This window comes from Pyrus communis, chromosome 2, assembly GCF_963583255.1.
Source record: "Pyrus communis chromosome 2, drPyrComm1.1, whole genome shotgun sequence".
Lineage (NCBI taxonomy): Eukaryota > Viridiplantae > Streptophyta > Magnoliopsida > Rosales > Rosaceae > Pyrus > Pyrus communis.
In genome coordinates, this window is record NC_084804.1 from 3870973 (window position 1) to 3894462 (window position 23490).

General features: G+C 37.7%; 2 protein-coding genes across 5 annotated transcripts; one reads left to right on the top strand and one right to left on the bottom strand.

Moving 5' to 3' along the window:
- The first annotated feature begins 4473 nt into the window (after window positions 1-4473).
- On the top strand, window positions 4474-10039 carry LOC137726091 (protein MALE DISCOVERER 1-like). Of its 4 annotated transcripts, none has more exons than XM_068464958.1 (14): window positions 4474-4849; window positions 5011-5501; window positions 5604-5736; window positions 5904-5975; window positions 6607-6750; window positions 6831-7007; window positions 7600-7701; window positions 7798-7859; window positions 7943-8356; window positions 8479-8669; window positions 8753-8885; window positions 8962-9119; window positions 9211-9402; window positions 9481-10039. In XM_068464958.1, exons 2-14 carry the CDS (start codon window positions 5402-5404, stop codon window positions 9733-9735), a joined length of 2133 nt encoding a protein of 710 aa, XP_068321059.1. In that variant the 5' UTR covers window positions 4474-4849; window positions 5011-5401; the 3' UTR covers window positions 9736-10039. The 4 variants fall into 4 exon arrangements, with proteins under 4 accessions (XP_068321059.1, XP_068321060.1, XP_068321061.1 ...); XM_068464959.1 differs by having other exon boundaries at window positions 7804-7859; XM_068464960.1 differs by having other exon boundaries at window positions 6831-6974.
- An 846-nt stretch (window positions 10040-10885) lies between these two features.
- LOC137723174 (protein DOG1-like 4) lies at window positions 10886-11599 on the bottom strand. The gene has a single exon (XM_068462350.1). The coding sequence runs from the start codon at window positions 11597-11599 to the stop codon at window positions 10886-10888; it is 714 nt and encodes a 237-aa protein (XP_068318451.1).
- Between the last annotated feature and the right edge of the window lie 11891 nt (window positions 11600-23490).

Sequence of the window (23490 nt, forward strand, 5' to 3'; positions counted from 1 at the left end):
AGGAGTCTCAAAACTCCCAACACTTCAAAATACACAAAATTCAAGTGCCCATTTTTGAATAAATAAAATCTATACATTTTTTGAGTCTTAAGAATTCAGATGAACAAAGTAAACCACTGATAGGAAAACGACTTTAATTTCCAAAATTCAAACTTTTCTCAGTGATCCATCAGAATCAAATTAACCATCCACCCAATTCAGCTTTCAGATTAAACATAATTAACATATCAATTAAAGTAGAAGGGAGAAAAAAAAAATTGATTAGTGAATATTAGTGTCCGATATGGAATTTATGAAGAATCAGATAAAAACTGTGTAGCCAAGATAATTGAGAAATGGTTCTTCAACTTTTGCTCCATTGGAGTTTTGGTTTCTGAACTAAAACTTTCTAAGTAATGGTCCTAAACTATAATAATGTGGATCAATGATTGTTTTGGCTAACTCCGTTATAACTTATATCTATTTTTTGCCCCTTTCAACTCTTTACTTTTCATGAAAGTTTGAAATGAGTTAGTGAAAAGAACTGTTGCTTCACATTATAACAAGTTTGGGAATCAATACTCGCAAATTTTTAATTCAAATACTAAGTTTCAATAAGGTCAAAGTTCAAGGATTATTACTCTATTTTTCTCAAGTAGCATTTAGGTTGTTGTTACATGGATATTTGGACAACTCAATAGACAGTAAGCCCTCTACACATTGAGAATTTGGACTTTCAATCGACCCTACAAAGCCAATCCAATGCTGATTCTCAGATGAGAGTGTAATTAATTAATTAATTAATTAATTAATGAGAGTGTAATTAATTAATTTGTTTATTTATGCTTAACTTGTCATTAGTTTAAGGATAATGCAAGGAACACCAAAATTTTAAATTAAATTTTGTAAATCATATAACCTGCTTATTTTCTACTAGTGACACATCATATAATTTGTAAATTTGGTCCCAAAAAATTAGTGTACTTAGCATTACTCTTATTTAATTAACACATGATGATATGGCATCGTATGTGTTATTAACAATTATCATGATATATAATGCATATGCCCGTGTCTCGAACACATTAAAAATTCTCTTATCTCACACCATCCTAATTCAAAGAGGAAAATTCGAATTTTAAGAATAACGATAAACATTCTCTATCACTAGGCTACAACATTCTTTTTTCCACCACCAAATTTATGATTGTAATCTCAAGGCTATAAAAAGATTCACCAAATAAAAGGATAGACAACGTCAGCTTAATGGAGGATTGTATTGTTGTGGATTGAGGTTAATTTTCATGTTTGGGTGGCCAACAAACGAACAAATTATGACTCACGATGACCTAAATTTGAACTATACTCTTATTAGTAACAATGATTGCAACGTACATGCAAAGATCAGAAACTACCTCACCCTACCTAGTTCAAAAAATCCAACCTTTTAATATGTTGAACGTCATCTTAAACTAATAGTACGTTTGGATTTTTTTACAACCGATAGCGTTAGTGAGTTAAATTGTTAATTGTTAGAGAGAAGAAAGTCAATGAAAATCGAACCCACACTAGAATACATAAGCATAATTAATTTTTGCCGCTACGGTAAAACGCAATATGCAATAGTATGTTTGGATTGAGAGGTCATAAATGATTATGAGATGACTTTAATAAAAGATTTATTTCTGTTTTTTTTTTCGAGTAAAATCTTTCTCCCTCTTATTATATGGAAGTTTCCTCTTAAAGTTATTGTGAGTACCCACTTTAGCACCAATTTAACAATTTGGTGAGGTCGTTAGGAGAATGAGGGATTTAAAAGGAAGAAAAAACTGCACTATCCATGTAAAATGTTTTGTTTGGTATTATTTTGTTGTTAATTCATAAAGCACTGAATCCATTGGTAAATTGGCCAATGGTTTAGGGTTTCAAAATGCACACTTAAGTGCAACATATTCATTGACCAATGCACTCAAGGTCCTAATTTGATTATCTTTTCGTTGCTATCATTTGTATTGAAAAAACAACGCACAATGGTACTGCAGTTTAGTGGTATTCTTTTTCATTGGTAAGTAAGAGGTTTGATTCTCATCAAAAACGAATTTGAACCACTTTATTCCTAACCTATTACGAGGCTTAGCCCACTCTCACACCCCTTTAATGTAGATAATATCGTTTGTTAAAAAAAAAAAAATTACAACGCACAATAAGTAACTCATTCGTAACAATTTTGAATTATACATGTGTTTACTTACATCTAATATTAGGAAAGATAACTTGCTCTCAATTGTTCACTCTATCAAAATTCAAAATTGGTATAAACGTGTTTGGGCTTAAAATATTAGGTATGAGCCGAATGAAGTTATAAGTTTGATACGAGTTGGGGATTCTCGGCCCAAATCTTAATCCTTTAAATCAGATCAAGTCTAGCCCATAATATAACGGCCGAGTTCTAAGAGGAGAATGACTCTTAAGGGGTCGAGTTGAAGAATGATTCGGCCGAGTTTAAATGAATGTAAAATTATCAAGGATTAGGATGAGTTTTGATAAGATTCGTCATATTCCAAGAATCAAGGCTTGTTGCTGATCAGATTAGGATTGAATCAAATGTTGAAGAAGAATTGGGTTCAGAATCCTAGTTGTAGTTGGAGTGGGCGAAATTGTGTGTAGATTAGTTTTGGCTAGTGATGAGATAATGTTGAGAATATCCAGAAAGATACCGAGGAAGGATAAGTCAAATAGGACTCTACTTTAGTGTGAGTGATCCGCATGGAATTCACTCCTATAAATAGAAGTGATTCTGTAACAAAGAAAGGACCTTCAACTCAGCACACACAAACGCCTTGCACAATCTCGCTCTACGAAAACCTTTCATACTCTGAGAAACCATTAACTTTAACTTCGTCAATACATCTTCAGTTTGGATTAACAATATTGTGTTGGCAATCGACGACATATTCAGTTTGGATTAACAGCACTAGAGATGTAGAATCAGGTCACCGAGGAGTACCTTCAGTTTGGAGTAACAACATTGCTTTAAACTCGGCTGGTTATTTATCCAAGTCTCTACTAGTGAGAAATATTGTGTCTTCTTATTGAAAAAGATCATCTCATTAGCGTTCTAGGCGAATAGAGGAGTTACCAGGTTACTCAGTGTTCGCCACATTGAACGTCGAACCTTATTTGAACTTCACAGTGACTAGAAGTACTGTCTTCAGGCTCTAAAACTTAGATGCTGAGACGGGTTACTTCCTCGGCCGTGATTGCTCAAATACAGGAGTCAGAAGCGCATTCGACACCCTCACCAAATCCATCTTACTCGCCAATCGAGCTTAGTGGCGAATTAACACTCGCATTCACCAGAAAGACGTAGTCACTAGTTACTCAGTTTGCACACCACGTAGGCTAAATAGTTTTTAAGTTCAACAAAACATTATAGGACAAATATGTGGAAGAGGATCATCTCCATATCCACTTTGTAGGGATCCTATCCCTATATCTTAGTCATTTATCGTACATCGTGCAGCCAGTTTTTGTCCGATATTATTTATGTTTAGTTTTAAATAAAAAAAATCAAATAATTTTTTATCACACTATGCATGATAAATACCTAAGATGTGAGAATTCTTAAGATTTCCAAATTTGGATGCGAATGGAATCCAAATCCCAAATATGTGACATCATCTTAAATGGATTGAATTTGTTTGGTGGATTCTTAAATAGTACACTATGAAAAACAGATATTGGGAAGGGAAATGGTGGTGGCAGTCCATTGTTTATCACCCCACATGCTAACTGACTACGTGGCCAAAATTGATTGGCCAGTGGAAAACATAATATCTGATTAAAGGATTTTGTAATCTAATTTTCTCGAATACTAAATAAGAACAAAGGCAGAGAGGCAAGCACGCTATAAAGGTGGGCCCGTTCAACCGCTTAAAAGAAAAGAGAGAACCGCGTCCGAGTACACCGGAAGTGGGGGCCCTCACCACCAATCAATCCCATGAAATACCCAAAATACCCCTCTCGGCTTCTGTTTCCCGGTTCTGTGTCTCGCGTGCCGCCGGTTCACCACAGTTTCGATTTCCCGCCAAACACTTAACCGAACAAAGCATGATTAACCACCAACTGTAATCCTAATGTGGGGCCCACCCTTTTTATTAACACTCTCTCACAAACACCATCCAAAAAACGGAGACAAAAAGAGAACATGGGAAAAAATGGTAATAGTCGGAAGACTCACATGTTTTATTTGGCCTTATCTTTATTAAGAGATTGTATAATAAAAATACAAATAAGCGGTAAAAATAATAATTTTGAAAAAATTGGAAAAAAAAAAACATTCACTGGAACCCACCGTCATACCCCACCAAAGCTTTGAAGTTAAAAAAAAAAAAAAAAAAAAAAAAAAAAAAAAAAAAGGGAAAACAGAAAAACAGCTTTGAAGGGGGGTGGCTGGCTGGTGGTGGGGGGTTAGAGAGAGAGAGTCTAGAGAGAGAAAGAGAAAAACTGGGAAAGAAAGAGAGAGAGAAAAAAAAAAGACACAATTGGGAAGGGAGAAGAAAGCTCCTCTGGTTCTGAGAAGAGAGACCCAAAAGATGGTCCAAGGGAGGGTCCTCTGAGATCATCCTGAAATGGGCAGTAATAGAAGAAAAAAAAAACTTTCAATTCTTTCAAGCCTTTTCTGTTCAGTCAAAAAGTGAAAAAAAATCAAATAATTAATTAACTTCTGGTGTGTTTTTTTCTGTGCTGCCTTTTCAAGTTTTGAGTCTCAAATCCCCCCCCACCTATCCACCTCCTTTTACTTCTGGCTTTCCAAGGAGTAACAAGAAAACCCAACTCTCCAATACCCCTTTTGCCCCTCTTCTTTTTGGTAAAGTCTCTCACTTTCTCTCTTTTTCTGCTTTATTCTTTCTGGGTTTTGCTTTTCTGATGCATTGCTTGCCCACAACGGCATTCCCCTGCAATTTATAGATTTCAGGGGATTATTTGTTAATTCATGTTAATTTCTGTGGATTTTGTTGAATTTTTCAGCTCAGCTCAATGAGAAGAAGGTTGTAATCTGCAGAAGCAGCTGGGGTTTTGAGTGCATTGATCAAAGGGGTGTTCTAACCTCCAATTAAAAGAGTCAAATTATCATGAGGGACCCTGATACGGTGGTGGGTGTGCGTTTTTTGTAGCCTAGTTTTTTCTGGTTGCATATAGTTAGAATTTTGGTTTTGTTTTTGTTTGTTTTGTTTGCTGTGAGCGGGGGAAAAAAAGAAGGATTGAAATTTGGATTTTTGGGGTTTTGAGCATGGTGGAAGGGGTTGCTCGTATAAAAAAACCTGGCGATTTTGTATAGTAATTTGCTTAGCTTCGTGGCTGTCGGCAGATATAGTTACTACCACCAATACTGCTGCTGCAGCTTTTCGTTCGTCAGGCAATGGGGGATAGATGGAACCCTCTCGGGTTCCCGTTGCTATCTCTCCTGGTTTTGATTCTTGTTTTGAGGTTTCGGGGCTGTTGGTGTCTCAATGATGAAGGTACATTCTTGTTTTCCTTTAGTTTTTGATGTTATGGAATGAATGGCATTTGTAATTTTGAAAATTGGATTGCATTTTTTTGCAATTGGTGTGGAAATGCAGGATTGATTCTGTTGTCATTCCGTGAAAATATCAAGTTCGATCCTTTTGGTGCTTTGGAGAATTGGAGTCCTAATGATGGCGATCCTTGCCCGTGGAATGGTGTTCATTGTGTGGACGGTAAAGTGCATATGCTGTAAGTCCCTTCTGAATTTCTTCTAAATTCCCCAGTTAGATAATTACTAGAGATTGCTTTTTGTTTTCGGGGATAAGTCTCATTTTTGAAGGTACCAATCTATTGTTTATCAATTACTGCAGTTAACTGGTTTGATGTTTTGATGCCTTTTAATTGATTTATTGTAGGAATCTGACGGATTTTTCTCTGGAAGGGACGTTGGTACCTGAACTTTGGAAACTTAATCACTTAAGATCTCTGTAAGGACTCTCATCGTCACCGGTTCTTTGTGGCTAAAGTTTAGTTTTTTGGATGTTGAGATTTTGGTATTTAACGAACTGTTTGGGGCACCCAAATGTCGTTTCTTAAACATTTAAAACTTGGTACCGTAGAATGAAACTACATATAGAATTAAGCATAATCAGGGTTTATGCATCTCCATTGAAAAAGATTGCTCGTTTTCATAGCTCATCTTCATCTCCGTGTGAATTCATTTTTCAACCCCCAATCTGACCAGAGACTGTACAAAACTATCACAAAATCTCAAATTTATTAATCATAAATCAATTTAGCATGTTAAGAATGCATGATACTGTACCCTTCTTATCACAAAACCTAAATTTTCTGGGCTAAATATTTTTAGGTTTTAGGTTGCCATTGGAGATGGTCTTAGGGACTTATCAAGCTTTCTTTGGCTTGGCCTAATTAGTTTTGTGATGGTAGGTCTTCATTGACATTGTGGACCTTGATTGAATCTCTAAGCATATAAGAGTTTAAATGGGAATTCTTATTATATGGATTTGAACAAACGATAGACAATAAAACCAGGGTCTTGTGGAAATTTAGTTCTTTTGTGACCTTATGGAGTTTTTTGCTTCCTCTGAATAACAGTGTGTTATACAAGAATCGTTTATCTGGTGTAATTCCTAAAGAGATTGGGGGGCTCACAAGGTTGGAGCTGCTGGATTTGAGGAACAATAACTTGAATGGGATGATTCCAGTTGAGTTAGGCAGTATGCTGTCACTGAAATGCTTGTGAGTTAGCTGCTGCATGTTTGATCTCTATTTCATTCTATAACTTTCGAGTCCCTGCATTAACTCATTTTGAACCGCAGGATGCTCTGTGACAATAGATTCGAAGGCACCATTCCTCTAGAGCTCACTCGTCTCAGCTCGCTCTGCGAATTGCAATTTGATGATTACCTTTCATCTAGTGAAACCACTGGATTTGGCTGTGTGAACAGAAAGTTTGGCCATTGGTATAATACTGTTTACACATACAAATCACTCCCGTGAGTCTCACAAATACACAGTAGGATGACTTAGTTCACAAGAAGAAATTTATTTCATTGTTGATGACTTCTTTCTTTCCTTTTAATTTTATTTTCAATTTCATAATTTACAGTTGATGTCTACGATGCAAATATCTAGTCGTATTAACTGTAGCATCATTTAGTGTACCCAGGAATGCGTAGTGTAAATCTTGTTTCAGACAGATAGTTAATAAAAAGAGAATCTGGGACTTCTATAGTTTTATCTTTAGGACCTTGAATGACAAAAAAATCTTACGTTTTTCAGGCTTTCAGTTGTTTTTAATTTGAGCTATCGGAACTACTACATGCTAGACTTTGTAACATGAGTTGATAGGAAGTACATATGTTCACACCTCGATTTATCAGCTAACAGAATTGATCTGATTTTAGTCTCACGGTACCATTTTTTATGCTCCAACTACTTTCAGAATGAACTGGCATTGCCTTCTCAAATTTATGTGATAGATAATGTAATTGTTATGTTTGTATTGGAGTATTAATTTGTTGGTATAGAAGCATTTCGTATTCTCATAACTATCGTGTTTGTAATTTTCGTGCATTTCTTGGGCAGCATCTGGCAGAGCAATTTAGAACATGTGAATACTGTGGAATCCTTGGTATTATTTCTTAAAGGAGCTTTTAAGAACTATCTCAACTACTTGTCACTGCCTCGGTAAGGAACCAACTTTCATTGTATGGCATCCTAAGTTATGTTTGGTTTGTTTCCATCATGTTCAATTTGTTGAAAAATGTTTGCTTTTATTTCAAGGTTCAGTTACAGAAAGGATCCTCTGCCAATTGATGGAGATAATTGCTGTGATAGTTTATCTAGTAAGTAAGAAGGCGTTTACACATGTAGTATTGCAATACATCATCCTGAAAAATACATTGATGTTGTGTCTTGCATTAAGCAGGTTTTTTTGAGTCACACATGGCCTTTGCTCGCCGTAGACTACTTGCACAAGCCAGTAACCTACCAGCTGTACCCGTTACTGATACGGATCCAACTGGACAGGTCATTGCTCTTCCAACTACCCGAAGTAGTGGTGCTTTCCCAGCCGTGCCAAAAGATAAAAAGAAAAATTCTCCTCCGCCTGCACCTGCACCGCAGCCTTCGCCTGAACCTCACGAGGCTTCAAAACATGATGGACAATCTTCCCAAAAATCAAATGGCAATATGTGGAAGTATCTCATTATTGGTTTCAGTGTGCTTATCTTGCTCCTTGTTCTTATGGCCATGGTCTTCATGTGTCGAAGCCAAGTGGCTAAAACTGTAGGTCCCTGGAAGACTGGATTGAGTGGGCAGTTGCAGAAAGCATTTATATCAGGTGATTTTATTGTGTGAATATTGACATGCCTTCTAATTTCGATGTAGACATTGAAAGCTTCATGTATTAAGATGGTCGATATGTAAAAATGAAAATTGAATTACGTTTTTTATGAGTTGCAGGAGTTCCCAAGTTGAACCGATCAGAACTGGAAACCGCATGTGAAGATTTCAGTAACATTATTAGCACACTTGAAGGTTGCATTGTGTACAAGGGAACATTGTCCAGTGGAGTTGAGATTGCTGTTGCATCAACTACAATATCGTCTTTGAAAGACTGGTCCAAGCTTGCAGAGAATTGTTACCGAAAAAAGGTATGTTATTTCTGTTGCAAAATACAGCATCCGATGCAGTGGTATGACCTTAATCAATTTATGTCGTTTTGCACCTGCTGTAGATTGACGTACTGTCACGCGTGAATCATAAGAACTTTGTCAATCTTATTGGCTACTGTGAGGAGGATGAACCCTTTACTAGGATGATGGTGTTTGAGTATGCTCCAAATGGAAATCTCTTTGAGCATCTGCATAGTAAGCTTCTTTGTTCGATCACTAGCTGAGTGAGATGTTGAGGGTTTAACACTTCTTAATCTTCTCTGTTTTCCAGTTGAAGAAATGGAACATCTGGATTGGAATTCGAGGATTAGGATCGTTATGGGAACTGCTTATTGTCTACAGTACATGCACCATGAGCTAAATCCTCCTGTGTCACATCCTAACCTGACCTCGGCTTCTATCTTTTTGACTGATGATTACGCTGCTAAGGTACCCCCTTCCCTTCTCACCCTCTGATTGCCTTTGTTCAATATGAATTTTATGACCTTTACTCATAACTCTCTTTCTCTCGCGCACACAGATTGCGGAGATCTGTTTCTGGGCAGAATCAATACGAAAGCCTAAGAATTCCGGCGATGATGATAAGGAGCATTCGGTATTGCCACCTCTTGCTGATCCAGAAACAAATGTCTACAGTTTCGGAGTAATGCTGCTTGAAATCATCACCGGGAAGCTCCAAAACTCAGAAGAACATGGGTCCCTTTTATACTGGGTAAGTTCCTAACCAATCTGATTAGGTTTCGTGAATCCAAATCCCAATGCTAATTCGGCTTTGTTGTCAACTTGCCAGGCCTCTGCATATCTGAATGAGAATCGAAGCGACATGGTGGATCCAACCCTCAAGTCGTTCAAAAACGAAGAGCTGGATGTCCTATGCGAGGTCATCAAAGATTGCATCCAAGAAGATCCAAGGCAGAGACCAACAATGAAGGATGTGACTAACAAACTGAGGGAAGTGATCCCCATCACTCCCAACCAAGCAGTCCCCAGACTCTCTCCCCTCTGGTGGGCGGAACTCGAGATCTTATCGGTCGAGGCAACATAAACCGGAAATCTCTCTCCTTCTGACTCTCTTCTCTGTTTCTTGTGTTGTAAGCCAAAACTCTTAAAGCCTCTCCCCTTGTATCAAAAAATGGTGAAGAAGAAGAAGAATAGCTTTTAACTCTGCTGCTCCTTCCCATGCATATAGCCATAGCCTCTGTATTAAGATAAAATCCCCATTTTGCCCTTTTGATTTTCTTGGTTGTTCATGTGTCCTTGTGATTCATTTAATTCTTATTCTTTGGTGTTTATATAACAAAAAAAAGTGGTATTCTTTTACTGGGTTGCCCTAACTTCTTCATTTTATATACAAAGAGATTAATATTGTGTGTTATATATTCTTGTGATCAAAGTGTGGAGATGTAAAATCCATAAATTATAAGTTTATGAACCTTCTATTGCGGATTTGTGAAATTCTATTTTATTTTATTATTAATAAAGGAGGGTAAAGATTCGAAACTATTATAATAATTTAGAGAAGGGAGTGGTTTTAAATCTGGACGCATGGATCTTGATTTGTAAACCTTCTAATGCGGCCGGAGAAGGGAGTAGTTTCAAACTCGGGATCTTGATTTGTAAACCTTCTAATGCGGCCGGAGAAGGGAGTAGTTTCAAACTCGGACGCATGAGTCCTGATTTGTGGATCTTCTGGTGCGGCTAAACCCGATCAAACCGGTGGATTTTGGTTTGGTTTTGGATAGGAAGAAAACACCTAACCAAACCATCCAAAACTAGTTTGGTTTGGCCGGGTTTTCTCAATCATTTTACTATAAAACCTGTCTAATCCAGACCGTGCCCCCTACTACTTCAAACGCGGAGTTTGGAAACTCTTCCGCGAGGGTTGGAATTCGAGTTTGAGACCTCTAATGATGTATTAAAAAATGATTCGAATTTGTGACGTTTTCTAAAATTTAATTTTGACATTGAAAAATGATTTAAATTGGGTCAAAAGCCAATATGGATCATATACTTATGGCGAAATGCAATCATGTTATATAGCTTAATGCAGATTTGATTTTTACCAATTCCTCTCACCGTAAACCTATTGATCTACTAAAAAATAAAATCAGGACCCATACTTTTCTAATTCATAAGGAAAAAAAATAAATAAAATAAAAATAAAAAGACTAGCTAATTAGGTTTAGGTGTTTTGGTTAAGGAGAACATTTGATTTTGGTCACATTTCTTCGTCCCCATTCCCTCAACTTAATCTGCACCATGCAAGTAGCAGCCAAGAACTCCACACTCTGCAATGGACTCAGCAAATCCAACAACCCCTTCAATGTCTTGAGCCTCACACAATCCGCCGCCTTCATCACCCCCTCCAACCCACTCAGCATCACCTTCACCGCCGCATTCACCAGCCCTTCCAGCTCCGCCGCCGCTTCCCCGTTCCTCGCCCGGGTCGCCAGCCGGGCCAATTCCACCATCCTCCTGTCCGCCATCGCCACCTGCTGCCTCTCCATTTCCCTCTCCACCTTATCCTCCTCGTACCTCATCTTCTGCCTCAGCTGCTCAACCTTCCTCACCTGCTCCTCCGACATGAAAACCAGTCTCGTCTTCTTCAGCGACTCGACGAGCTGGAACAGCATTGATGGCTTCCACCCCGTGACCCAGGAATACGCATTCTCCAAAGGGCTTGACCAAACAGGGCAGAAGAAGGCCAGGATGTCATCCCGAGCAGCAGCCCACTTCACGGTGTAATACTCCTTGTGAAGGTTGGTGGCTTTCGACACCAAAGCCCGAAGCTCCGCCTCGTTCTGCCGCGTCTCCTCCGACAACTTGAGAAGTTGCTGCTGGAGCTGCTCGAGCTGAAAAACCCACCTCTCGAAAAACTCAGAGAACCTCTGCTCCACCTGGGATCTCATGAATACACACAGACCAGATAGATACAGAAGACTGCACAAGAGTTGTTTGGGGAGATGCCACAGAGAGATTATGAGAGCTTGTTCTTGCTGTTGCTTCACTGTGTTTCTGTGTGTTTATATATAGGCGGAATTGGGATGGTGGGGTGACCAGATGGAGAGAGGAGGAGGGGCCACGGTGAGAGGGTGGTGGAGAGATTGGGAAGTGCGTGGCGGGTGCATGGCTTACAAGCAGCAATCAGGCACTGGTGGGTTTATATGACGCCTTGCAAGTGTTAGAGAGAGAGAGAGAGAGAGAGAGAGAGAGAGGGTAATGAGTGTTTGCCCTTTCAGTTTTTTGTTCGGGTTGAATGGGATGAAATATTTGTAGAGGTATTTTTTAATGTATTTAAAATACGGAATGCTATATTAGTGAAGAGTATTTAAAAAAATTATTATTATTTCGTGTTTCGAGCACACTAAAATTTTTTTCGGGGGTGGCGAAGAGACATGCAGAGCCACCACCTGGTGAGAGAGTTTGTGTTGAGAAAACGTGGCAGCGCGGGAGTCAATCTGGGCTAAAACGTGGAGCGTGACTAAAGCTTTGGTTCAAAAGACAGGTCCGACATTATGCCCGCCCTGGTTTGACCCCTTTTGTCATAGTTTTCATAGTTATTGTACACTTTGTAGGGTTAGGGGTTACCACGGACGGCTCCCATTTCAATCGTCTCTTATATTTTCTTTGGAGTAGTTTGGGATATGGATGTTTATATGAATGTTGTCTCTTACATTAAACAAAGATTTTTCATTATTTTTTGTGTATCATATGAGTATGATATACATATTTTAAAGAAATTAAAAGAAAAAAAAATACATGCAACGAATTGGTAATCCACGCAATAGTCTGGTTAAACATTTTTAACTGCATATAGAATTGAGAGGTTGCTAAATTGATTAGAAGTCGTATATAAATTATATTTCGTGCCTTCCTTATTGACGCCTTGGTGAGTTTCATTTGTGTATATTTTCATAAATTGAGTCTTGGGAAAACAAAATTGGGAAGCACTGATACCAAAATATTTTAGCAATATTCACATGAACACTATTATATATATATATATATATGGAAGCCAAAAATTACTTCTCCACTAAACAAGCCACTAGCATGCTAAACATGGAGAGTGGGGCTAAAGTAAAGGAGCATGATCAAATACATCCATGAACATGGAACATGGAGAAATATAAGAGAAGTGGGACTTGGAATCCAAGACTTGAATGGCTATAAAAGGCCAACAACTCCACCAACATGAGAAAAAGATGGAAAAAAAAAGAAGAGAGGTATAAGATCGTTCTATATTTTTTTAAGCATTCTAAACAAATACTGACTTGAGCGTCGGAATATTTTCTTGCAGATCCCCTCCTCCCTCATTGATGGCGAGCAAAGATGGTGTTGTGGGCTACTCAACATGGTTACAAGGTTTAGTTGGAGGATTGAAGGAACCAAAATTTTCCGCTCCAACAATATATTTTTGAACGATAACGTCAGCAAGTTAGACCATTAATTGTTAAAATAAAAGGAAATCAGAGAAGATTGAACGTACACCATAATACATAAAAATAATTACTTTCTACCGTAAAATATCATATGCTAAACTATACTGTTTTGATACTTGACTATCTGTTTTAATATATTTTTATTCTTGTGTCACAATTTACTACAAGAACTAATTTTTTGTGCCGCAATACTACTTCTTGTCAATACCATTTAAGTTTCCGTTAAAATTGTGTCACGACCATTTTTTCACTTTGTCACTTTAGCTTTTTTTATGATAGGTGGCCACCTAAGATTACTTTTGTGCCAAATTGCCATTTTTCATTTTAATCATATGATATGGTTGTTGATAATTAGATAATTATTTACGTGTTTATTTTTTATTAATGATACATTATATAGTTTGTAAATTTGATCTAAAAATTTGGTCAACCTAGCATTACTCTTTCAAGATATTTCAGTGAACTTGAGTGAGATTTTGAGCATGAGGTTCCTACCATTCCCTAGAACTTCTAGTCAATATTTGATGGGTGGTGTTATCCACACACTTATTTTTATCCCTCACACACTCCTCTTGATTTTCGATTGTCAGATTGAATGAATTGAAAGAAGATGAATGGACAAAAATTAATAAGGATATGTAAGAGGTAAAAGGTGTGTGTCCACTGCCTATTTGATAATAAGTACAATTTAAAGTTAAAAGACAGCAAAAACAATTGTTGCAACTATCATGTCTCTATTTTTTCTCATAGCATAAAATATATCTCAAGATATCGAGGTTTCATATAGTTTATAAGGGAGTAATTCTCAGTAACCAAAATTTTAGGTCAAATTCTAAATCATATGATGTGTCAATAATATGAAATAAGCACATTAATAAATAATTATATAATAATTTAATCATCAACCATTACATTATATGATTTTCAAAATACATTAATCAACACTTAATAATTCAATCATCAGCAACCACGTCATATGGTTACAAAATTTAATTAAAAATTAATCTCTATAGCATTACCCATCTTGAAATCCTCAAAATGTGTCAGATATTGCGCTTAAGCATCGAAATTTTACCAAGTTATCAATATTTTAGAAATATCTCCATTGTAAAATGCTAAGGAAACACTTTTAAAAATGAGACTCTCTCTGTCGCCTCACAGTTTAATATTAATTTTCGTGCTAATATTATAAAATATTATGCAAAAAACATAAGATGACTGTGAGTCTATAAAGTCCTTAGAGAGTCACACTTTAAGAATCCCCTATTTCGCTTTTTTTAAAGTGCAGTATAGATGTTGTTTCACTCAATTCAACTATCAGCAACCCTAGTTTTCTAATATATTGAGAAATATCTTTGATTATATCAGAAATATTTAAGACCATCATTTCTGGTGAGGTAGAATGCCAGACCAGTACAGATTCAAACTATGTGGCCGTATTGGAGAACCTTCACTCTTGACTTAGTAGAAAAATCATGAAAATTTAAGTCCATGCAGTTGCTTCCAACAGTTCCAGCAAAGAAAGCAGAACCAGGGCAAATTTGACGCGAAAAAGAAGACAGTTGTCATCACCTACTACGTGTCCTCCACATAAACAAACATTTCCACACCGCTTCAAAAATTCGCTACCTTATTTTGAAGCAATTATCACACATTGTAATATAAAACTTGAAGGAGAAGCAGAAAAAAACAGTCTAATATTCTCAGCTCGAACTCAAATGGCAAGTGGAGATAAGGAGAAATCCAAAAGTTGCTTTAAAGAGTGGATCGATGGAAATCCAAGAGAAAGACCTCTCGGAGCTTCTCCAGGCCTTGACCTTAGACCCCCAAAACAAAGACAAATTAAAGCATCTAGCTCAAAAGGGCATCGATCACTTCCAAGAATACATAGACAAAAGAAAACAACTCGCCCGCAGAGATGCTTCTGCATTTTTTGCTTCGACTTGGTGCACTTCATGGGAAAACTCCCTCCTTTGGATCGCCGGCTGCCGACCCTCTTTGTTTTTCCGGCTTGTTTATGTGCTCGGTGGGTCGAAAATGGACTCAAGGCTCGATGAGTTTCTGCAAGGCACGAGAGAGAGCGACCTTGGCGAGCTTCTGACGTACACGCAGCTTGTGCTGGTCAACAGTTTACAAAGCAAGACTATTAGTAGGGTGGAGGAGACGCTGACGGAGGAGCTGGCGGCTCTGCAGGAGGAGATAGCGGACCAGCCGATTGTAATGATTGCGAAAGGGTTGAGTGAAACTGGGGAGATGAATAGGGTGTTGGAGTTTGTGGCCAAGTGGACTATCCTCCAAAATACCTTTCGGCTAAAGAAAGAAAGAAAACATCTTTCCTTGTTTTGGGGAGAAAAAAAGGGAAAATCAAGGAGGAAAAAAAGGGAAAAGCAAGGAGGAAAAAAGGGAAAAGCAAAATGTTCTCTTCAACACCCGTGGATGTTGGTTCAAAAAGGAAATAAAAGAGTGTGAGAGCTCAATTCGGTTTGCAGAGAGAAAAAAGAGCTCGGTTTGCAGAGAGAAGAAAGAGCTCTTTTTTGCAGAGAGCAAGGGCAAGGGTGAGAGAAATCAAGAGAGCTAGAGTGAAAGATCTCTTGTGAAAGAACTCTTGGGGTAAAGTGAGGCTCTTGGGAAAATTCTGTGAGTGGGTGTACAAGGGATATGGGATTGGGTTATGTCGATTTAACTCATGTGTAACTTGTACTGTTTTTCTCATAGTGAAGAGCAATATCTCTCCGAGGACGTAGACAGGTTTTTGCCGAACCTCGTAAATTTCTCGGTGTCTTTATTTCTTGTATTTTAAACTATTCAACTGTGGGTTTGTATGTTGGTGAAGATAATCAGCCAAGGCACAACAATTGGTATCAGAGCTTTGTTGGAAGCTTTGGTTCATTGAAGGTTCAGATTTATTATTCACCATGATGACTACAAACATGTCGTTTTCAGTTGAGAAGTTTAATGGGAAGGGCAGTTTTACTCTCTGGCAGATGAGAGTAAAGGATGTCTTGACTCAACAAGGCTTGGTTAGAGCTTTGAAGGGAAAATATGGGAAGCCTAAAGAAATGACAGATGACCAGTGGGAGGAGCTGGAGTCGCGTTGTGTTAGCACGATTCGACACTGCATAGCTGATAACATTATCAACAATGTTATGGATGAAGATTCTGCGCCTGCACTGTGGGAGAAGTTGGAAAACTCTATATTGCTAAGAGTTTGACCAACAAGTTACATCTGAAGAGGAAGCTGTACAAGCTGAAGATGGATGAAGGCGGGAATCTCATGGACCACATGAATGTGTTCAATGGATACTTGGATCAATTGAGGAAAGTTGATGTTAAGGTTGAGGAAGAAGATAAAGCCCTCTTACTTCTTACCTCACTTCCAGATTCGTATGAGAATCTTGTGACAACCTTATTCCATGGAAAAGATACAGTAAGTTTGGAGCAGGTGCAGGCTTCTTTGGTGTCTTATGATACACAAAAGAGGAAGACCATTGTTGATGGTGGGCACGAGACTGCTTTAGCTGTTCAAGGTTGGAATCATGGAAGAAAATTGGGAGGAGGATTTGAGAGAGACAGCAGGTTCAAATCAAGCTCCAAAGGCAAGGGACCACAATGCTATGACTGCAAAGAATTCGGGCATAAAAGGATAAATTGTCCTTTGAGAAAAAGAAAGGATGATCTTGGTCCAGGTAGCAGCAATTTTGTGGCGGAAGACTTCGAGTATGCCCTCTAGGTACTCGAAGCAACACATCTCCTGGTGATGTATAGTCTCAAGTGTTGCAGGGGTTTTGCAGCAGGTGGAGCTATGGGATTCACAGGTGATGAGATGGTCCTGAAGAATGAGAAGTGTGAGGAATGTTTGTCTGGCTCGACGGGTGTTGCTGGAAATGGGTGCACTGACAAGTTTCCAAGTTGCAGACAATGAAGAGGAGGAAAACCTGCTGGAGGAGACGAGGATGTGTCGAGATCCTGTCTGAAGCTAAATGTTTTTTTTGCTTGCAGCAGCTGCACATGCATTGGCAGTGACTGAATCGGAACAGGACCAACGAGGTTGATTCAGAGTGTGCATGCTGGTACGTAAGGCCAATGGACTTTGGTACAGCTTGGCCAAGGTGGAGATTGTTGGAGTTTGTGGCCAAGTGGACTATCCTCCAAAATACCTTTCGGCTAAAGAAAGAAAGAAAACATCTTTCCTTGTTTTGGGGAGAAAAAAAGGGAAAAGCAAGGAGGAAAAAAAGGGAAAAGCAAGGAGGAAAAAAGGGAAAAGCAAAATGTTCTCTTCAACACCCGTGGGTGTTGGTTCAAAAAGGAAATAAAAGAGTGTGAGAGCTCAATTCGGTTTGCAGAGAGAAAAAAGAGCTCGGTTTGCAGAGAGAAGAAGGAGCTCTTTTTTGCAGAGAGCAAGGGCAAGGGTGAGAGAAATCAAGAGAGCTAGAGTGAAAGATCTCTTGTGAAAGAACTCTTGGGGTAGAGTGAGGCTCTTGGGAAAATTCTGTGAGTGGGTGTACAAGGGATATGGGATTGGGTTATGTCGATTTAACTCATGTGTAACTTGTACTGTTTTTCTCATAGTGAAGAGCAATATCTCTCCGAGGACGTAGGCAGGTTTTTGCCGAACCTCGTAAATTTCTCGGTGTCTTTATTTCTTGTATTTTAAACTATTCAACTGTGGGTTTGTATGTTGGTGAAGATAATCAGCCAAGGCACAACATAGGGAAGTGGAGGAGGCCCTAGATGAGCATGGCATAGCCATGGTTAGGGTTATGGAGAAGGCTGATCAGTTGAGGCTGAACACGCTTAAGGAGCTTGTTAAAATATTGACACCTGTTCAGGCTATTGATTTCTTGGTGACGAGTAAGAAGCTTCATCTGTGTGTGCATAAGTGGGGTAGGAAGAGAGACCAATCGCATGGGAGGGAAAATATGGATGATTAATCAGTATGCATAATAGTGTTTTACTGACAATATTGTAACTGTTAAACTTCTGGTAGAAATTATATGTCGGTTTTGATTTGTTGTTGGTTGATTAATGCATTGCAAATTTGAAAGTGTGTCTTTAAAGATTAATGCTTAAATGTTTTAGAAACATAATTGTGAAAGGGAAAGTTGGCCATCGAGTGCAAGACACGCTTGACTGCAAGAACAACCCGACGAGCAGGGGTGGAAGTCGGATTTAGTAATTCGTCGGTGTTGGATGGAAGGGTCGTCGCTGAAAGGATAGAAGTTACTTTTGATCTTTTCCAAAGCTCATCTCCAAAGGAAGGTTGGCACTTCGTTGTTGGCTCTTCGCCACTTGGGGTTGTAGTGTCTATATAATATGTTCCAGGTATACTCTTGGGTTGTTGTCCTTTAATATCCTATGCTCTAAATAAAATTTTTTGGAATGAGAAGTCACTAGCATATAATGCAAGTATTTGCCAGTGGAATGTCTTTGAATGGCGGATTGGATAATTATTATAGATGTTTTATTTGTGGCTTAATATGATTTTTTATTTATTTATTATTATGATAGAATATTGTTGTATTAAAAAAAAAAATCTTATATTTTGCATTGAGAGGGGTGCGACTAAGAAATGGTAGTAACTAGCATTCTCAATTAGGCCTATGTGTAACATTTTAACATTTTAATTTCTCTTAAACACCACGTTTGTTACTAAATTGCTTTTAAGCACACCATCAACCCATTTATTTGCAAACAGACGAATCTCTTGCTAGATGAACATGATAAATTTTTCAGTGTAATCGGAATACAAGTAGTACACCACGTGTTTTTATACAAGTTATTAACTTTATTAACTTTTTTGATCCAAGTCCCTGAAATTAATGTGATAATTTATTTATATGTACGTTACTATATTTTTTAAATTAAAAATTGAAATTTATAGTTGTTTATATTAATGAGATTTTAAATAAAAAACCATAATTTGTGGGATTAAAAATATTAAAATATAAATATACTATTGTGTGTGTGTGTGTTTGTGTGTCTATATATATAAACATTGGTACATTCATCAAAATTAATAACAAAATTATTGTATCAAAACATGGGTACTGTCACATCCCGACCCGGGGTGGATCACTTCCCGAGCCCGCTCCACCACCGTAGTACGATATTGTCCGCTTTGGGCTTACCATTCCCTCACGGTTTTGTTTTTGGGAACTCACGAGCAACTTCCCAGTGGGTCACCCATCATGGGATTGCTCTAGCCCCCTTCTCGCTTAACTTCGGAGTTCCCGTGGAACCCGAAGCCAGTGAGCTCCCAAAAGGCCTCGTGCTAGGTAAAGATGGGAATATACATTTAAGGATCACTCCCCTGGGCGATGTGGGATGTCACAATCCACCCCCCTTAGGGGCCTGACGTCCTCGTCGGCACATCACGACCAGGGTTAGGCTCTGATACCAAATTGTCACATCCCGGCCCAGGGCGGATCACTTCCCGGGCCCGCTCCACCACCGTAGCACGATATTGTCCGCTTAGGGCTTACCATTCCCTCACGGTTTTGTTTTTGGGAACTCACGAGCAACTTCCCAGTGGGTCACCCATCATGGGATTGCTCTAGCCCCCTTCTCGCTTAACTTCGGAGTTCCCGTGGAACCCGAAGCCAGTGAGCTCCCAAAAGGCCTCGTGTTAGGTAAAGATGGGAATATACATTTAAGGATCACTCCCTTGGGCGATGTGGGATGTCACAATCCACCCCCCTTAGGGGCCTGACGTCCTCGTCGGCACATCACGACCAGGGTTAGGCTCTGATACCAAATTGTCACATCCCGGCCCAGGGCGGATCACCCCTTAGGGGCCTGACGTCCTCGTCGGCACATCACGACCAGGGTTAGGCTCTGATACCAAATTGTCACATCCCGGCCCAGGGCGGATCACTTCCCGGGCCCGCTCCACCACCGTAGCATGATATTGTCCGCTTTGGGCTTACCATTCCCTCACGGTTTTGTTTTTGGGAACTCACGAGCAACTTCCCAGTGGGTCACCCATCATGGGATTGCTCTAGCCCCCTTCTCGCTTAACTTCGGAGTTCCCGTGGAACCCGAAGCCAGTGAGCTCCCAAAAGGCCTCGTGCTAGGTAAAGATGAGAATATACATTTAAGGATCACTCCCCTGGGCGATGTGGGATGTCACAGGTACATTCTTCAAAATCACCAAAAAAAAAAAAAGGAGATATTAGGCTTAATAAAATTAGTAAATTTCTTCGATTAAACTTAACATGGATATATTCTCAAATCAAAGAAAAAAGAATGTACCCATATAAGTTTAAAAATGGATTCGAAAAAAAATTGAATAGATTATATATATAAGGGTACATTTTACATATAGCAAATTGGTATATTTAAGAATGAGTACATTTTAAGATTAAAATTTTGAAAAAAATTACATGAATGGTACATATAATTAGCATGGGTACATTTAGCAAAATTAAAAATGGGTACAAATAAATAAAAAAATATGGGTACAAATACAAATAAAACTTTATAAAATATGAGCACAAAAAGAAATTAATATATGGGTACAAATTAAAACTCAAAAGAAAATTGGTACAAATTAAAAATGGGTACAAACTAAAACTAAAAATATATGATAAATAAATATAAATATACTAATTGTAACATTTTTAACATTAAATGAATATATTTTGAAATAAAAAATATTTAATTGTTGAAATAATTAATGATGCTATTAATATCAAGGACCTTGATCAAAAAATGAAAATGAATAAGGGTTTAATCAAAGGAGTAGCAAAAGGAATGATATAAACCTAATTTCTCCTTTTATATAATAACATGTGGTATACCATCTCATATTCCGATTACACTAAAAAAATCTCTCGATGAACACAACCTCGACACCTGCCACCATTCACTAACAGAGGACCATATCATTAGTCGCGCAAAAAAGATGGCGATCAAGTGAGCATGTCCGTGAGGATGTCGCTAAAAATACCTTGAAGTTATATCAAACAAATTAAAGCTTAGTTGGTTTGGTTGTAGAAGTTTTGGCTGTGAAGGACAACCTAATCGCTAAACAGCTTTTTTAGTCAAATAATACTTCTCTTCTAGATAGATGTCTAAGATTGAATTGATCCTTCTTTTAATTGTAGGGACGTTTTGATATAGACGCCTCGTTTTTAAATGTCATAAACTAAACATCTATTCCTTTTGCAAATTTGATTAAATATTTTCCCTACAATTTTGGTGCTTAATTTTATTTCATTAGAAGTCTATTCACGTTAGAATTCCCTTTTTTCCTCCTATTTTTATGCAACTCGATTTAAGATTTTTTTTTATTTTTTATTAAAATATTTATTTTAGTAAATTAAATAGAATGTAGCAAAACTTGTTGTTAGGTATGTTTGGTTTATATCGGTACGTTTGATTATAATGGTACATTTGGTTACTTGTTACATTTGAATTTTTGGTCCATTTGGCTTCTTGGTATATTTGAATTTTTGGTACATTTGCTTTCTCGGTACATTTGAATTTTTGGTACATTTAGTTTTTGGTACGTTTGTTTTCAAAACATAAGTTTTATTACGTTTTGTCCTAATAATGAGGAATTACTTTAATTAATTTTTTTTTTTTTATAGAAAGAGTCGTTAACAATGTAAAAGTTTAAATTAATTAAATTAATTATATTTTTTTATAGCAAGAGTCAATAAAACGTAGGAGTTTAAAGGACCGGGCAAAAAAAAAATTTCTAAATTGTAGGCAATTAGTTACAAGGTAAACTGAAGATGTCTTTAAACAAATTATATGTAATTTAAAAAATAGAAAAACGTTGATGTGGCAATTGGTCAAAGTCTCTTAATCATTTGAATTTTTGGTACTTGTTACATTTGAATTTTTGGTCCATTTGGCTTCTTGGTATATTTGAATTTTTGGTACATTTGCTTTCTCGGTACATTTGAATTTTTGGTACATTTGCTTTCTCGGTACATTTGAATTTTTTGTACATTTAGTTTTTGGTACATTTGAATTTTTGGTACGTTTGTTTTCAAAACATAAGTTTTATTACGTTTTGTCCTAATAATGAGGAATTACTTAATTAATTATTTTTTTTTATAGAAAGAGTCGTTAACAATGTAAAAGTTTAAATTAATTATATTTTTTTATAGCAAGAGTCAATAAAACGTAGGAGTTTAAAGGACCGGGCAAGAAAAAAATTTCTAAATTGTAGGCAATTAGTTACAAGGTAAAGTGAAGATGTCTTTAAACAAATTATATGTAATTTAAAAAATAGAAAAACGTTGATGTGGCAAATGGTCAAAGTCTCTTAATCAAATCTTAGAAAGGAACCAATGTTTGATCTAAAACGTATTAAAAAAATGCAGGGGATTCTAATTTTCCCTTAATTTTAAGACCTACGCATTCGATCTTTTCCTGCCGGACAAATCCTTTTCGTTCGGCCTTGTATTGTTGAAAGCGTAGCGATTTTAACAATAAAACAACATTTATATTATTTATTAAATCGGAGAAAAGAGAGATATGTTTCGTTGTCACATCCCAGCCCGGGACGGATCACTTCCCGGGCGCGCTCCACCACCGTAACACGATATTGTCCGCTTTGGGCTTACCATTCCCTCACGGTTTTGTTTTTGGGAACTCAAGAGCAACTTCCCAGTGGGTCACCCATCATGGGATTGCTCTAGCCCCCTTCTCGCTTAACTTCGGAGTTCCTACGGAACCCGAAGCCAGTGAGCTCCCAAAAGGCCTCGTGCTAGGTAAGGATGGGAATATACATTTAAGGATCACTTCCCTGGACAATGTGGGATGTCACAATCGTACCTTTAATCGTGTTCTTTGTTAGGGGGAAGAAGAAAAACTATACAAGTTCTTTTTTGTTCTGAGAAAAGATTAGGGTTTGTTGGGTGTAAATAGAAGTATATTAAGTTTTACGTATTAATGTCTTTTTTTTTTTTTCTTCACTCGATTAAAAACTAAAAAAGTATCTGACCTTAAGTATTGGGGTGAATTTAGATGGATTGTGGTGTTTAAATAGAAAAACTCCTAAACTCTAACAAAGAAAAAACCGAGAAGTGCAGAATAGAAAAAACCAGGTTGCGTTTTCAGCTCTCCCTTTCATTATAAGCTCAATTTTTCTGTTTTCTGTTTCCCAGGTCTCTGCAACTGATAGACTTTGGTGCCATTCAACGCAAGGAATCCATGATCAATCCCATCTTTGACAGTGCTGGACGATACTCGGATACCTTCATAAGACGCTTGAGACTTGGTAATGAGAACATATCTGTCTCTCACGGTGCTTCAAACACCTTTTCAGGATGTCAAAGAACAACTTATTGTGTTGAAGCTTGCCAACATTATGTGGCTGTTCAGCTCTCCATCGTTTAAATTTAACA

What these genes read in the sequence shown, in the direction of transcription:
- LOC137723174 (XM_068462350.1), bottom strand. Translation starts at nt 11,599, where the DNA reads ATGAGATCCCAGGTGGAGCAGAGGTTCTCTGAGTTTTTCGAGAGGTGG.
- LOC137726091 (XM_068464958.1), top strand. Translation starts at nt 5,402, where the DNA reads ATGGGGGATAGATGGAACCCTCTCGGGTTCCCGTTGCTATCTCTCCTG. An exon ending in AACTACTTGTCACTGCCTCG is followed by an intron (nt 7,702 to 7,797) that starts GTAAGGAACCAA and finishes TTTTATTTCAAG; the next exon opens with GTTCAGTTACAGAAAGGATC. An exon ending in ATGGGTCCCTTTTATACTGG is followed by an intron (nt 9,403 to 9,480) that starts GTAAGTTCCTAA and finishes TCAACTTGCCAG; the next exon opens with GCCTCTGCATATCTGAATGA.